At 37.2% G+C, this 17,621-nt stretch overlaps 1 protein-coding gene across 1 annotated transcript in view; it reads right to left on the bottom strand.

Moving 5' to 3' along the window:
- STXBP5L (syntaxin binding protein 5L) overlaps positions 1-17,621 on the bottom strand; it is a 308,945-nt gene that overhangs the window by 230,926 nt on the left and 60,398 nt on the right. Inside the window, exon 3 of the mRNA XM_052639468.1 lies at positions 620-701. Coding sequence (XP_052495428.1) covers positions 620-701 — 82 coding nt within the window. The remainder of the gene's footprint in view (positions 1-619; positions 702-17,621) is intronic.

Raw genomic sequence — 17,621 nt, 5'->3', positions numbered from 1 at the left:
CTGAGCGACTGAATTAACTAACTAACTAAAAGATTCATTGTAAAAATATGAGTCAAGAAGGCCTTAAGCAGCCTTCAACTACACTTTCTGAGCTTTACAAACTTTGTCTTTAGGGAGTTCCTCATCACCATAGGTCTATAAAAATAGGAATAGGGTAGGCAGTCAATTGTCAAAATAGCTATGCACTCATATACCAACAAATGATTATAAAGATACAGACAAATGCATTCAAATTATAAAACTGAAAAGATTATTTATGGAAGATAAAGACAAAACATGAAAATTAACACTAGGTGAATAAACAACTGGTGAAAGGAGAATGTAGAGGGAAAGTTTAATGGTCAGTATGGCAATCAAAAGATTTTAGTAATTTTTTTAAAACCACTTAAACAACTAATCTATAAATTATGCTACACAATCACAATAACAGGATCTTCTGGTAATACAAATTTTCTCCTTTAAAATTTAATAAATTAACAAATACAGGAGTGCAGTCTTTTAACGAAAAATGTCACCATGAATAATATTTCATATGTATATATCTTTAAGCATGTAGAAAAATACTATTTAAACAATTACACAATGTGTGTGAGATATAAATATTCAAGAAGATCCTTACCTCATTGATTAAGAACTGGAGCTGCAGGACAGCCGCACCACTTTCATGTTGACAATAACAATCAACACCAGGTCTTCCAAGTCTAAAATAATAAAGGTCAAGGATTCTAACTCTTAAACTATTAATTAGCATCAATATTCATGTGTAAAGAAAAAAACTAACCTACTTAGCACCCAACATTTGGCTTATTATTTACCTTTATTTTTGTAAATAGAGGGTTGAAAAATCATGGTCTTAATTAATGGAAAGTATATTATACAGCATTGTTTGTCAGCAAAATGGTTGAATAAAATGTCCCTCACACATCAACCCCCTTCAGCAACAATAATTTTGCCTCTGCATGCACAGACCAAGTTGCATTCTCAGGAGCTTCAGGATCCAGGTTGGAGGTTATGAAGGTGCAGTCCATTTTCTCCACTGAGGAGACAGAACTGCCTCTAGGCAGCTGACTCACTGACTGTGGTCTCAGCTATAGAAACAGAAATAGCTCTGTTCCCCTGAGAACTTAGCTACAATCCCATTTGGCTCTGGGTCTGTCACCAGCAATCCCATATGTCAAGAGATCCAGAGGAGTCACATTCATCCATGTATCAGGTTAACAGGCAAAATCAAGAACTTGTTCCTGGCTGTAGACCAGGAAGTGGCCTTTGAACCAGCTCCAGCTCACTCCACATTTGGAGGAGAGCCCCTGGAAGTAAGGTATAGTTCATCAGACTGTTGATTCTGAAACGGCCCCCTAACAGACCTCCAGCAGGTCTCAGCCACAGTTTAGGAACAATCTTGCTGGCATAGGAACCCCTTAGGAAACATGCTTGTCTGGGCCCTCTAAGATCCTAAAAAAGATTTATACTCAGCTCAAGCCCCTTCACTGCCACAGTATGCTAGAATTTCTGCTGACACAAAGACTAGACAGGAGATACTCCTGTCTCTGTCCCTTGGAGTTTCTGAAAAAAAACTATATATGACTCTCTATATATAAGCCTCTATATATGACTCCAGCTACCTCATATCCATAGTCTGCCAGTCTACAACAATCCTGAATGACCAGTGTCCCAGTAGGAAACACTCCTACTTGGAGGCCCTACACCGAATCCCACTCCCTCCCAACAGCAGTCTGTGAACAGTCCTGCTACCAAATATACCCAACAGGACAGCCTCCTGTCTATACTCTCAGAAATTCTGAGAGGGCCCAATACACCATAAACATCCCTAGCACAAGGACCTGTTGGCTGAGGACCCACACATGGGCCCTAAAGCTGACTCTTGTCCCAGTCCTACCCTACTGAACAAGGTACAACAGGCAGTCACATCCACCCAGGGACCAGAAAGGATCCATCCATACCAGCCCAAGACCCAGTAACAAGCCCACAAATCGTAGATGCCACTGTAGACCCAGCAAAAACTGCCTCCCATGTATGCTTCACAACAGCAATTATGGATGTAATCCTATCAGCTCAGGAAACAGACAGCAGATTTTTATCTCATGAAACCAGTTTGTAAAGACTGGAAGAGGTGTTTGCTTTCACAAATGCTCAGACACCACTGTAAGGCTACACAGACAACAGAGAATTATGCAAATGTGACACCACCAAAGGAAAGTAATAGAGCTCTAGTAACTGGTTCCAAAGAAATGGAGATTTATGATCTGCCTGACAAAGAATGTAAAATAATCATCTTAAACTGTTTGAAATGCAAGAAAACACAGAGAAAGAACTGAACAAAATCAGGAAAACAAAATACATTAAATAAAAGAAATGGAGAGAGATCAAAATGGTGGCGTAGAAGACATTGAGCTCACCTCCTCCTGTTGGATACATCAAAAATAGATCTACATGTGAGGCTTGCTAAAAATAAACTAGAGACTGACAGAAAGGTTCTTTTACAATCAAGGGTGTAAAGAAAGATCCACATAGAGTCAGGTAGTGAGGAAGGCAAAATGATCAGGACCAGTGCCTAGCAGGAAGCACAAAAATAGAAGGGGATATCACAGGTTGGGAGGTTCTCCCTGAGGAATGAGGGGTTTGGGCACCCCAGTCATTATGTTGGAATCAAGAAGATGAGTCTCCTGAATGGCTTTAAAAACCTGCAGAGTTCCAAACAATAGCAAGAAGAGATAAGAAAGTCGTCCTAAGTGATCAATGCAAGGAAACAGAGGAAAATAATAGAATGGGAAAGACTAAAGAACTTCCAGATATTCAAGCTCGATTTAGAAAAGGCAGAGGAACCAGAGATTAAATTGCCAATTCTGTTGGATCATAGAGAAAACAAGAGAATTCCAGAAAAACATCTGCTTAATTGACTACGCCAAAGCCTTTGACTGTGTAGATCACAACAAACTGTGGAAAATTTTTCAAGAGATAGGAATACTGGACGGCCTTACCTGCCTCCTGAGAAATAGTATGCAAGTCAAGAAACAACAGTTAGAATGGGACATGGGACAACAGACTGGTTCCAAATTGGGAAAGGAGTACTTCGAGGCTGTCACCCTGCTTATTTAACCTATATGCAGAGTACATCATGCAAAATGCTGGGCTGGATGAAGCACAAGGCAGAATTAAGATTGCTGGGAGAAATATGAATAACCTCAGATATGCATGCAGATGACACCACCCTTATGGCAGAAAGCAAAGAGGAACTAAAGAGCGTCTTGATGAAAGTAAAAGAGCAGAGCGAAAAAGCTGGCTTAAAACTCAACATTCAAAAAACCAAGATCATGGCATCTGGTCCCATTGCCTCATGGCAAATAGATGGCGAAACAATAGAAACAATGAGAGACTTTATTTTCTTGGGCTCCAAAATCACTGCAGATGGCGAGTGCAGCCATGAAATTAAAAGATGCTTGCTCCTTGGAAGAAAAGCTATGACCAACCTAGACAGCATATTAAAAAGCAGAGACATTATTTTCCCAACAAAGGTCCATCTAGTCAAAGCTATGGTTTTTCCAGTAGTCATGTATGGATGTGAGAGTTGGATCATAAAGAAAGCTGAGCACCGAAGAATTGATGCTTTTGAACTGTGGTGTTGGCGAAGATTCTTGAGAGTCCCTTGGACTGTAAGGAGATTAAACCAGTCAATCCTAAAGGAAATCAGTCCTGAATATTCATTGGAAGGACTGATGCTGTAGCTACAGCTCCAATACTTTGGCCACCTGATACAAAGAACTGATTCATCTGAAAAGACCCTGATGCTGGGTAAGATTGAAGGCAGGAGGAGAAGTGGACAACAGAGGATGACATAGTTGGATGGCATCACTGACTCGATGGATATGAGTTTGGGCAAGCTCTGGGAGATGGTAGTGGACAAGGAAGCCTGGTGTGCGGCAGTCCACAGGGTCACAAAGAGTTGGATACAACTGAGCGACTGAACTGAACTGACCTGAACTTGAAAAAAGAATAGATGAATACAGTGAGAATTTAAACAAGGAACTAGAAAATATAAAAGAGAACCAGTCAGAGAAAAAGAAACCAATATATTATAAAGTAATTAGCCTCCAATTAAAATAAATCAATTTATATTTTTTAAAAAGATAACAACTGGAATGAAAAACATACTAGAGGGAATTAACAGACTAGGTGACAAAGAAAAATGCACACGCAAATCTGTGAGACAGAATAATGGAAATCACCCAATCATAACAGGAAAAAGAAAAATTTTTTAAGGTAAGGACAGTTTAAGGGATCACTGAGCCAACATCAAGCATTCATATTAACATTCACATTATAGGGGTCCAAGAAGTAAAGATAGAGAAAGGAGTTTAAAATGTGTTTGATGAAATTGTGGCTAAAAATTTCTAGAGCCTGAAGAAGGAAACAGACATCCAGATATAGGAGGCACAGAGGACCCCGAACAAAATGAACCAAAGGGACCTGCACCAAGAGATATCATAACTAAAATGGAAAAACTTACAATTAAAGAGATAATTGTAAAGGCAGCAAATGAAAAACAAAAAGTCACATACAAGGGAACACCATAAGGCTATCAGCTGATTTTTCTACAGATTTTGCAGACCAGATGGGAGTGGCATGATATATTTAAAGAGTTGAAAGGGGAAAGCCTACAACCTGGGATACTCTATTCCACAAGATTATCATTTAGAAATAGAAGAGACATAAAAACACTTTCTCTGACAAGCAAAGACTAAGAGTTCAATACTAAATTGACCCTAAAAGAAATGCTAGAGTCTTCCCCATATAGAAAAGAAATGGCTACAGTAAGAAGTAAGAAATCATAGGAAAGGAAAAATCTTACTAATAAAGGCAAATATATAGTGAAGTCTATGGATCAACCACTTTAAAAAGATAATGTGAAGATTAAAAGACAAAAATTGTAAAATCAAGTACAAGAAACAATTAAGGGATAAATATGAAGGTGTAAAATACGTCATCAAAAACAAAAACATGGGGGAAGGAAGTAAAATATGTAGATCACTTAGAATGTGTTTAAGCTTAAATGACTACCACTTTGTAACAAGTTGACATATAGATCAACATATATAAATCCCATGTTAACTACAGATCAAAAACATACAACAGATTCACAAAAACAAGAGAGAAAGCACACAAGCATGACACTAAAAAAAAAAATCACTGAACCACAAGGCAAGAACAGAGCAGAATCATAAAACAAAAAACAAGAAACAAAATGTCAATAAATACATGCCAATCAATAATCACTTTATATGTTAATAGATTAAATGCTCAAGTCAAAAGATTGGTGGCTGACTGTATTTAAAAACAAAAAAGGACACATCTATATCCTGCCTATAAGAGACTCATTTCAGAGCTAAATGCACACACAGACTGAAAGTGAGGGAATAGCTAAAGAACATTCATACAAATGAAAAAAGAAAGCTGGGGTAGCAATATGCATATCAGACAAGGTCTACCACAAAGGGAAAAAAAAGGCATTATATAATTCTAAGAAAATTACGTAGCTTGCAGGAGGGTTCCTACTTGTTGTCTCATGCAGCAGAAGATTCTTCACTCTTGATCTACAAAACCTCTGATGGAAAAGTTACTAGGGCAGCATAAAATTTGCATAAAACACACTGCAACCTTCCTGGTGTGCCTTCCAGCTTCTCAGTTCCCTGGGTCCTGTTAGATCCCAGTTTCTTATTATCATATTATATCCATCATGGAAGAATCCGTTGTACTCTTCCACCTAAGTCACTGGGTCCAAAAGCACAACAATAGATTGGTGGAATAAGAACGCCTATCCGCAGCTGTAGGAATTCTTTTCCGTGGAAACAAAAAGCCTGCCTGCTCAGCAAGTTGAAAACGAAGGAGTGGCTCAAAGTAAAAGAAAAATAACTTAAAGACTGTACCATGGAAGACAAAGAAAAACCAGTTATCACAACGTTTAATTTAGAAAAATTTGAGGGGAAAAATACCTGAAATATCTGTAGGCAACAGTAATGTTTTTCTTTTACTGTCCTTGAGAGTTCTTAGAGTATCTTAAAAAAACATGTTGACTATGTGAAGCAGTGTTCCAACTCAAACAGAATAATATGCTCTTAACACCTGAGGTTTGAGGATACTATAGGTATGTTTTAGCATTACTGTAGCAGGAAAATATAGAGAAAATAAATTATTTTTATAGAGTAGATCTTTAGCAAAAAACTGTAAATAGGAAAATAATTTGCTCTTTAAAGAGCAATATTTATCATGATGTATTAGGTTAATTCTGGAGGAGGAAACAGCAACCCAGTCCAGTATTCTTGCCTGGAGAATCCCATGGACAGGGGAGCATGGCAGGCTACAGTTCACAGGGTTGCAAAGCGTTCGACACAACTCAGCAACTACGCAATGATAGAAGGATCAATACAAGAGGATATAACATTCGTTAACACACATACTGCTAATATAATGGCACATAAGTATATGAAGCAAATACTGACAGATGTAAAGGAAGAAACTGACAATAATACAATAATAGTAGAGGATTTGAACAGCTTCTTATATCAATAAACAAGAGTATCCAGGAAAAGAATACTCAAGAAACAGTAGTTTTAAATGACACATTAGACCAATTGAATTTAATAGGCATCCAGAGGACTTACATCCCCTAACAGCAGACTATACATCCTTTAAGTGCGTATAAAACATTCTCCAGGACATACTGCATGCTATGTCACAACACATGTCTAAACAAATTTAAAAGGATAAAAATACACCAAGAATTTTATCTAAAAAAAAAACCTAGAAATTAACTACAGAAAGAAAAATAGATAGAAAACATATACATATGACACTAAACAAAAGAGAGAAGATATATGTATACAAATAGCTGGTTCACTTTGCTGTACAGCAGAAACTAACACAACATTGCAAAACACCTATATTTCAATATTTTTTTAAATTAAAACACAACATAATAAACCTTAGGGGATAAAGCAGTTCTCAGATACAAATTAAGAGCTATAAGCATCTACAGACACAAACAAAATCTCAATTCAGTAACCTAAAATTGCATTATGAGAAACAATAAAAGCAGAGAAAACTAAACCCAAGCAATCAGAAGAAAGGAAATTAAAAAGATGAGCTGATATAAATAAAATGGAAAATAAAACAATAAACAAAATCAATGAAACCAAAAGTTGGTTCTTTAAAAAAAATCAGCAAAATTCATTTAGCTGCATCAACCTTAAAAAAAGAGAATATACAAGTAATTAGTCAGGAATTAAAAATGTGACTACAAATCTTATAAAAATAAAGATTATAAGGGGATATTATAAACAATTTATATGCCAACAAATTAGATAATATAGAAGACATGAACAAATTCCTAGAAATACATAAATTACCTAAACTGATTAGAAAAGAAATTTAAAAATCTGAATAGTCCTTTAAAGCAACTGATTTAGTAATTACCTATCCAGGATGGAAAGCCCAGATGCATTCATTGGTGAAATATACCAAAAAGTTAAGATTATTACCTATTCTTCATTAACTCTCTTAAAAATCAAAAGAGAAAACACTTCCCATAAGACACTATTAGGCCAGTAGTGATTCAGACGGTAAAGAGTCTGTCTGCAATGAGGGAGACCCGGGTTCAATCCCTGGGTTGGAAAGATCCCCTGGAGAAGGAAATGGCAATCCACTTCAGTACTCTTGCCTGGAAAATCCCATAGATGGAGGAGCCTGGTAGGCTACAGTCCATGTGGTCACAAAGAGTCGGACATGACTGAGCAACTTCACTTTCACCCTGATAGCTGATTCAAAGATATTACAAAGAAAGAAAACTAAAGACTAATAATTTACTAATACAGACATAAAAACACTCAGCAAAAAAATAATCAAAATGAATCCAGCAACATCTAAAAAGGGTCATTTATTATGATCTGGTAAGATTTACTCCAGGAATGCAACACTGGTTTAACAACAAAAAAATCAATTAATGTAACATATATATTATCAACAGACTAAAAGACAAAAATTACTTGGCCATTTCAAGAGGTAAAGAAAAGGTATTTGAAAAAAGTTTCTACACCTTCGTGGTAAAAACTCTCAATAAATTAACAATAGAAAGAAATTTCTTCAATATGATAAAGGGCATGTACAAAAAACCTACTGCTAATGTCATACTACTGAAACAATGAGTAATTTCCTTCTAAGACAAAGAATGAGACAAATATGTACCAGAGGTTTTATCCAGGGCAACTGAACAAGAGAAATAAAGGATACCCAGATTAGAAAAGAAGAACTAAAACTATCTGTAGATAACATGATCTTGTACATGCAGGTATACCTTATTTTACTGTGCTTTACTTTTTTAGCACTTCTCAGACACGAAGCTTTTTTACAAATGTAAGGTTTATGGCAACCCTGCATTGTGAGTTGATGATTAGCATTTTAAGCAATAAAGTATTTTTCAATTAAGGCACGTACATTATTTTTTCAGACATAATACTATTGCATACTTAATAGGCAGCAGCAGAGTGTAAACATAACTTATATATCCACTGGGAAACCAAAAACTTCATGTGACACTTTATTGTGGTATTTGCTTTATTGCAATGGTCTGGAACCACAATATCTCCAAGGTATGTCTGCACACAATCCTAAGAAATACACTGAAAAATCATTACACCTAATAAAAGAGGTAACATTAAGGCTGCAGGTAACAAAATCAATGTACAAAAATCAACTTTCTCTATATACTAACAAAGCACTATCCAAAAGTTAAGAAAATAATTATATTTACAGTAGTAAAGTAATAAAAGAATCTGCAATAAATTGAACAAAAGAAGTACAAAACATGTATTCTAAAAACTATAAACATTAATGAAAAAATTAAAGACCTAATAAGTGGAAAGACATCTAATGCCCATAGATCAAAAGACTTAATATTGTTAAGGTGGTAATACACTCCAAATACAGAATCAAAGAAATCCCTATCCAAATACCAGCTGCATTTTTTTTTTTGCAGAAATAGATAAGACAATGATTTTCACAGAAATAGACAATAGACAAAAATCCATATGGATATTTAAGAGACCCACGATATTTTTAAAAAACCTTAAAAAATAAGAATAATGTTGGAAGACTCAAACTTCAAAATGTATAGAAAGCTACAGAAATCAAAACCAATGAGGTGCTGAAATAGAGTAGACATATAGCTAACTGGAACAGAACTGAGACTCTAGAAATAAATCCTCACATATTTAGTCAACTGATTTTCAACAAGGACATCAAGACAATCTAATGGAGATAGACTTCTTTTTAGGAAATATTACCACAACAACTGAATATCCACATATAAAGTGATGCAGATCCCATCCTTATACCATATACAAAACTTAATTCAAAATGAATCACAGCTTAAATTAAAAACCTAAAACTATAAAACTAATAGGGGAAAATAGTCACAGTAAAGCAAGTCACACAAATTTTCTGATTTTTCCCAGTGCATATAAAAATTACATTTATACTATACTGTAGTCTAGTAAGTGTGTAACAGCATTATGTCTTAAAAAAAACCAATGCACAAAAACAACAAAAAAAAAAACAATGTACATATCTTAATTAAAAATACTTAATTTCTGCAAAGAGCTAAACATCATCTGAGCCTTCAGTGAGTCATACTGTTTTTGCTGGTGGATGACTTGAAACGTTGCAAGAATTAACAAAAAGTGACACAGAGACACTAAGTGAGCAAATGCTATTAGAAAAATGGTACTGATAGACTTGAAGACACGAGTTACCACAAACCTTCAATTTATAAAAATAAGTATCTCAAAGCGAAATAAAATGAGGTATACTTGTATTTAATTCATAGAACTGTATATTAAAAGAAAAAAGTCAGATTTACTATAGGAAAATATTGAAGGGTGAAATTTGAAATGATTAACGTATTCTCTAAAAAGAAAAGCAACATCTCTTAAAAATATATATTATGTTAAAACATAAACCTATTTTAATGTAAAAGTAAATAAAAAATTATAAAGCATGGAGATGGTCAACTTAGGGAAACAGGCAATATTCAACTAGATGCTGCCTCTAAGAATACACTAAATGTGAAGACACAAATAGATTAAGATAAAAGAGATGAAAAAATATGCACCATGCTAATACTAATCAAAATAAAGCGTTAGTGGCTATATTCATGTCAGAAAAAGTAAATTTCAGATCAAAGAATATTACCAGAGACAAAGAAGGTCATTTCATAATGTTAAAAGAGTCAACTCATCAAAAGGACGTAACACTCCTAACTGTTTACCCAACTAAAAACAGAGCTTCAAAATACATGAAATAAAGCAAAACAAACTGATAGAACTGCAAGGATAAACAGATCTATCTAAAACAATAGTGAGGGATTTCTATACCACTCTCAGTTATTAGAAGTAGATAAAATCAGTAAAAATATAAATTTGAATAACACTCTCAATTTTACCTAATTAATATTTACAGATAAATCCAACCAACAATAGCAAAATATTCATTCATTTCAAAATACTCATTCATTTAACATTTATTATGATAGGCCACAGACAGGACCATAAAATAAGCTTCAGTTAATTTAAAAGGATTCAGTTCATATACTGTCTGACCACAATGGAATTAAATTAGAAATCAATAAGGAAAGAATTATAGAAAAATCTCTAATATTTAGAAACTAAATAAAACAGTTATAAATAACCCTTAGTTAAAGAAAACAAGTAGAAATTAGAAAATAATTCAAGCTGAATGGAATGAAAACACAGCATGTTAAAATTTGGGGATGGGGAACTACAATTCTGCCAAGAGGGAACAGCACTATTACTCCCAGTTTCTGTCCTTCATAACTGAAAACAAGAGCAAAAACCCTGGAGATAACATAAACAAGCAAAAGTAAACTCTGAGGTAGAAAGAAAGAAAAATTTCTAGGCATCTCAGGACTTGTGGAATGACACAGTAGTGAGTTCCTTGAGTTTCCTTTGTGTCCCATATATGCTAGACAGGGCAGTGCAGAAGTTTTCAACCCAGTACCACCAGCTAGCACAGGTAAAAAATAAAGACAAAAACAAAAAATCCAAGAAAAGCTATTCTCCAAAAGGACTGAGAACACGGTGGGCTAAAAGCAAACTGTGGCATTATCCATCCTATTCTATCCAAACAACAACGAAAAAACCATACTTTCCTCCTTCCCACTCCATGGAGTTCAAGAGGGCTGACTAGGGAGCTGATCATCTACCTCATCTCATTCCCGCCATGCAGAGTACACTTTAAATCCTATAGCAACTGGTATTCAAGGACACAAGCAGGTTGCTAATCACCCATCCCCTGCCTGGAAGAAGCAGGTAGCACTTTGTTCCACTGCCAGGTTATATCAGTGCACTAAGCAGGATGCTGAATTCCCATCTCCACAGCAGTGGAGGCAGGGGGCAGCAATACAACCCTGATGGGGTAGTACTATTGAGTCTAAATCAGCAGTTGATTTTCTATCTTCTTACCAGTATAAGGATGTTATTTTAATTTCTCCAACAAGATATGGCAGCACTGGAGTACAGTGGCAACAAGTTGAATGAGCTAGTATAAGGTGGGGCTAGTTATCATTAGGTTTCACTCACACCCTCCTAGCACCCCAAGTCAGCAAGGTGATAATTTGGAAGCAGAATCCTAACTTCCACTTGACTGCAACAAGACTGAACAAGGTGGGTGAAGCAAGGCTAGTCAGCAACCAAATCATATCAGAGAATCCTAATAGGAGCTAAACAACTATTCACATCAAAGAGGGAAAACAAGGTGATGCAGGGAGAAGTGATTGATACTATGATTCCTTTATCTCCTGATGTCACTGGAGCACAGTGGGAAGGTGAACTTCCACCCCACCCACTTGAAATGAAGCAGTATCAATTACCACCCTCCTTTTTCAGGGATGAGTATGTTGACAGGGCTCACCAAGAAACTGTACATACCCATCTGGGAGTAAACAGCAAAGGAAGAACTTAAATGGTCACTCACTGCAGATGACATTATACTGTACATAGAAAATTCTACAGTCTTAACCAGAAAACTACTAGGATATATAAATTCAGTAATGTTGTAGGATACAAAATTAATACACAGAAATCTGTTAATTTCTACACACTACCAGAAAGAGAAATTAAGAACACAATACCACTTGCAATTGTATCACACAAAACTAACCAAACTGATCACATGGATCACAACCTTGTCTAACTCAATGAAACTATGAGCTATGCTGTGCAGGGCCACCCAAGACATATGGATCAGGGTGGAGAGTTCTGACAAAATGTGGCCCACTAGAGAAGGGAATAGAAAAACACTTCAGTATTCTTGCCTTGAGAACCCCATGAACAGTATGAAAAGGAAAAAAGATCTGACACTAAAAGATGAACTCCCCAGGTAAGTAGGTACCCAATAGGCGACTGCAGAAGAGCAGAGAAAAAAATTCAGAAGGAACGAACAGGCTGAGCCAAACAAAAACAACATCCAGTTGTGGATGTGTCTGGTGGTGGAAGTAAAGTCTGATGCTGTAAAAAACAATACCGCATAGGAATCTGGAATGGTAGGTCCATGAATCAAGGCAAATTGGAAGTGGTCAAACAGGAGATGACAAGAGTGAACATCGACATTTTAGGAATTGGTGCACTACATAGAAAACCCTAAAGACTCCACCAGAAAATTACTAGAGCTAATCAATGAATATATTAAAGTTGCAGGATATAAAACCAACACACAGAAATCCCTTGCATTCCTATACACTAATAATGAGAAAACAGAAAGAGATTTTGAGGAAACAATTCCATTCACCATTGCAATAAAAAGAATAAAATACTTCAGAATATATCTACCTAAAGAAACTAAAGATCTATATATAGAAAACTATAAAACACTGATGAAAGAAATCAAACAGGACACTTAATAGATGGAGAAACATACCGTGTTCATGGATTGGAAGAATCAATATAGTGAAAATGAGTATACTACCCAAAGCAATCTATAGGTTCAATGCAAACCCTATCAAGCTACCAACGGTATTTTTCACAGAGCTAGAAGAAATAATTTCACAATTTGTATGGAATACAAAAAACCTCGACTAGCCAAAGCAATCTTGAGAAAGAAGAGTGGAACTGGGGGAATCAACCTGCCTGACTTCAGGCTCTAGTACAAAGCCACAGTCATCAAGACAGTATGGTACTGGCACAAAGACAGAACTATAGATCAATGGAACAAAATAGAAAGCCCAGAGTACATCATGAGAAACACTGGGCTGGAAGAAGCACAAGCTGGAATCAAGATTGCTGGGAGAAATATCAATAACCTCAGATATGCAGATGACACCACCCTTATGGCAGAAAGTGAAGAGGAACTAAAAAGCCTCTTGATGAGGGGGAGGCCCAATACCCCTCGCTGCCCCAGTTCAGCAAGAAGTAGCCAGAAAGACCTTGATGCCCCTATTTCGAAAGAATTGGGCCTCCCATCTCTTGAGGGGGGAATGTTAGGTAGGTAGAATACGGACAAGGAGTCCAAAATGGCGGTGGCTAAAACACAAGGAAGAGAAAAGCCTAAAAAAATAGAAAAAAAGAAGGTCTGAGGACCAGAGTGAAGACTTCAGGTAGAACAAACAGCACTCCTGGCTAAGCCCAATTTGCATAGGGCAGGCCCAGGTGGAGGAAAAAAAATATATAAGGAGGAGCCAAAGCGCTTTCTCTCTCTCCCTCTCTCTCTCCCCCTCCCCCATGCGCTCCTCCACTCTCTTCCCTTCAAGTCTTTGGGTTGCCATGCCCTCACGCTTCAAGGATGGATTCTCCTGCTATCTTCTAAATAAAATAGAGCTTTAACACTGAAAAAATAAAAAAAATAAAAAGCCTCTTGATGAAAGTGAAAGAGGAGAGTGAAAAAGTTGGCTTAAAGCTCAACATTCAGAAAACGAAGATCATGGTATCTGGTCCCATCACTTCATGGGAAATAGATGGGGAAACAGTGGAAACAGTGTCAGACTTTATTTTGGGGGGCTCCAAAATCACTGCAGATTGTGACTGCAGCCATGAAATTAAAAGATGCTTACTCCTTGGAAGAAAAGTTATGACCAACCTAGATACCATATTCAAGAGCAGAGACATTACTTTGCCAACAAAGGTCCGTCTAGTCAAGGCTATGGTTTTTCCAGTGGTCATGTATGGATGTGAGAGTTGGACTGTGAAGAAAGCTGAGTGCCGAAGAATTGATGCTTTTGAACTGTGGTGTTGGAGAAGACTCTTGAGAGTCCCTTGGACTACAAGGAGATCCAACCAGTCCATTGTGAAGGAGATCAGCCCTGTGATTTCTTTGGAGGGAATGATGCTAAAGCTGAAATTCCAGTACTTTGGCCAACTAATGCGAAGAGTTGACTCATTGGAAAAGACTCTGATGCTGGGAGGGATTGGGGGCAGGAGGAAAAGGGGACGACAGAAGATGAGATGGCTGGATGGCATCACTTACTCAATGGACGTGAGTCTGAGTGAACTCCGGGAGTTGGTGATGGACATAGGGGCCTGGCGTGCTGCAATTCATGGGGTCACAAAGAGTCGGACACGACTAAGTGACTGAACTGAAGAACTGAACTGATGGACACCTTATCTTTGACAAAGGAAGCAAGAATATACAATGAAGAAAAGACAATCTCTTTAACAAGTGGTGCTGGGAAAACTGGGCAACCACTTGTAAAAGAATGAAACTAGAACACTTTCTAACACCATACACAAAAATAAACTCAAAATGGATTAAAGATCTAAACGTAAGACCAGAAACTATAAAACTCCTAGAGGAGAGCATAGGCAAAACACTCTCTGACATAATTCACAGCAGGATCTTCTATGACCCACCTCCCAGAATAATGGAAATAAAAGCAAAGATAAACAAATGGGACCTAACTAAAATTAATAGCTCTGCACAACAAAGGAAACTACAAGCAAGATGAAAAGACAGCCTTCAGAATGGGAGAAAATAACAGCAAATGAAGCAACTGACAAAGAAATAATCTCAAAAATATACAAGCAACTCCTACAGCTCAATTCCAGAAAAATAAACAATCCAATCTAAAAATGGGGCCAAAGAACTAAACAGACATCTCTCCAAAGAAGACATACAGATGGCTAACAAACACATGAAAAAATGCTCAACATCACTCATTATCAGAGAAATGCAAATCAAAACCACAATGAGGTACCATTTCACACCAGTCAGAATGGCTGCTATCCAAAAGTCTACAAGCAATAAATGCTGGAGAGGGTGTGGAGAAAAGAAAACCCTCTTACACTGTTGGTGGGAATGCAAACTAGTACAGCCCCTATGGAGAACAGTGTGGAGATTCCTTTAAAAACTGGATACAGAACTGCCATATGACCCACCAATCCCACTGCTGGGTATACACACCGAGGAAACCAGAACTGAAAGAGAGACGTGTACCCTGATGTTCATCGCAGCACTGTTTATAATAGCCAGGAATTGGAAGCAACCTAGATGCCCATCAGCAGACAAATAGATAAGAAAGCTGTGGTACATATACACAATGGAGTATTACTCAGCCATTAAAAAGAATACATTTGAATCAGTTCTAATGAGGTGGATGAAACTGGAGCCTATTATACACAGTGAAGTAAGCCAGAAAGAAAAACACCAATATAACATACTAATGCATATATATAGAATTTAGAAAGATGGTAATGATAACCCTGTATGTGAGACAGCAAGAGAGACACAGATGTATAGAACAGTATTTTTGACTCTGTGGGAGAGGGCAAGGGTGGGATGATTTGGCATTGAAACATGTATAATATCATATGTGAAACGAATCACCTTTCCAGGTTCGATGCATGATACAGGATGCTTGTGGCTGGTGCACTGAGATGACCCAGAGGGATGGGATGGGGAGGGAGGTGGGAGGGGGAGTTCAGGATGGGGAACACGTGTACACCCGTGGCAGATTCATGTTGATGTATGGGAAAAACAATACAATATTGTAAAGTAATTACCTCCAATTAAAATAAATAAATTTATATTAAAAAAAGGAATAAGTGAACTAAAATGGACTGGAATGGGCAAATTTAATTCAGATGACAATTATACCTACTACTGTGTGCAACGGAGAAGGCAATGGCAACCCACTCCAGTACTCTTGCCTGGAAAATCCCATGGATGGAGGAGCCTGGAAGGCTGCAGTCCATGGGGTCGCTGAGGGTCGGACATGACTGAGTGACTTCACTTTCATTTTCACTGTGTGCAAGAGTCATTTAGAAGAACTGGAGTAGCCCTCATAGTCTACAAGAGTCCAAAATACAGTACCTGGGTGCAATCTCAAAAACAACAGAATCATCTGTTTGTTTCCAAGGCAAACTGTTTACTATCACGGTAATCTAAGTCTATGCCCCAACCACTAATGCCAAAGATGCTGAAGTGGAACAGTTCTCTAAAGACCTATAAGATCTTTAGAACTAACACCAAAATACATGTTCTTTTCATCACAGGGGTCTGGAATGCAAAAGTCAAGAGATACCTGGAGTAATAGGCAAGTTTGGCCTTGGAGTACAAACTGAAGCAGAGCAGAGGCTAAAAGAACTTTGTGAAGAGAACACACTGGTCATAGGAAACACCCTCTTCCAACAACACAAGACAACTCTACACAAGGACATCACCAGGTGGTCAATACCAAAGTCAGATTGATTGTATTCTTTGCAGCTGAAGATGAAGAAGCTCTATAGAGTGGCAAAAACAAGACCAGGAGCTGACTGTGGCTCAGATCATGAACTCCTTAGAGCAAAATTCAGACTTATATTGAAGAAAGTAGGAAAAATCCCTAGGCCATTCAGGTATGACTTAAATCAAATTCCTATGATGATACAGAAAAAGTGACAAACAGATTCAAAGGATCAGATCTGATAGACAGAGTGCCTGAAGAACTATGGATGAAGGTTCGAAACACTGTACAGGAGTAGGTGAACAAAACCATCCTGAAGAAAAGAAATGCAAAATGGCAAAATGGTTGCCTGAGGAGGCCTTACAAATAGCTGAGAAAAGAAGAAAAGCTAAAGGCAAAGGAGAAAAGGAAAGATATACCCATTTGAATGCAGAGTTCCAAAGAATAGCAAGGAGAGATAAGAAAGCCTTCCTAAGTGGACAATGCAAAGAAGTAGAGGAAAATAATAAAATGGGAAAGATTAGAGATCTCTTCAGGAAAATTACAGATACCAAGGAACATTTCATGCAAAGATGGGCATAATAAAGGACAGAAATGATATGGACCTACCAGAAGCAGAAGATATTAAGAAGAGGTGGCAAGAATACACAGAAGAACTGTACAAGAAAGATCTTAATAATCTGGATAACCACAATGGTGTAATCACTCAACTAGAGCCAGACTTCTGGAGTGCAAAGTCGAGTGGGCCTTAGCAAACATCACTATGATCAAAGCTAGTGGAGGTGATGGAATTCCAGCAGAGCTACTCAAAATCCTAAAAGATACTGCTGTGAAAGTGCTGCACTCAACATGCCAGTATATTAGGAAAACTCAGCATTGCCAC

Source organism: Budorcas taxicolor, chromosome 1 (genome assembly GCF_023091745.1).
Source record: "Budorcas taxicolor isolate Tak-1 chromosome 1, Takin1.1, whole genome shotgun sequence".
Lineage (NCBI taxonomy): Eukaryota > Metazoa > Chordata > Mammalia > Artiodactyla > Bovidae > Budorcas > Budorcas taxicolor.
The sequence above is the reverse complement of the archived record's forward strand: the minus strand, read 5'-3'. Positions and strand labels throughout refer to the sequence as shown.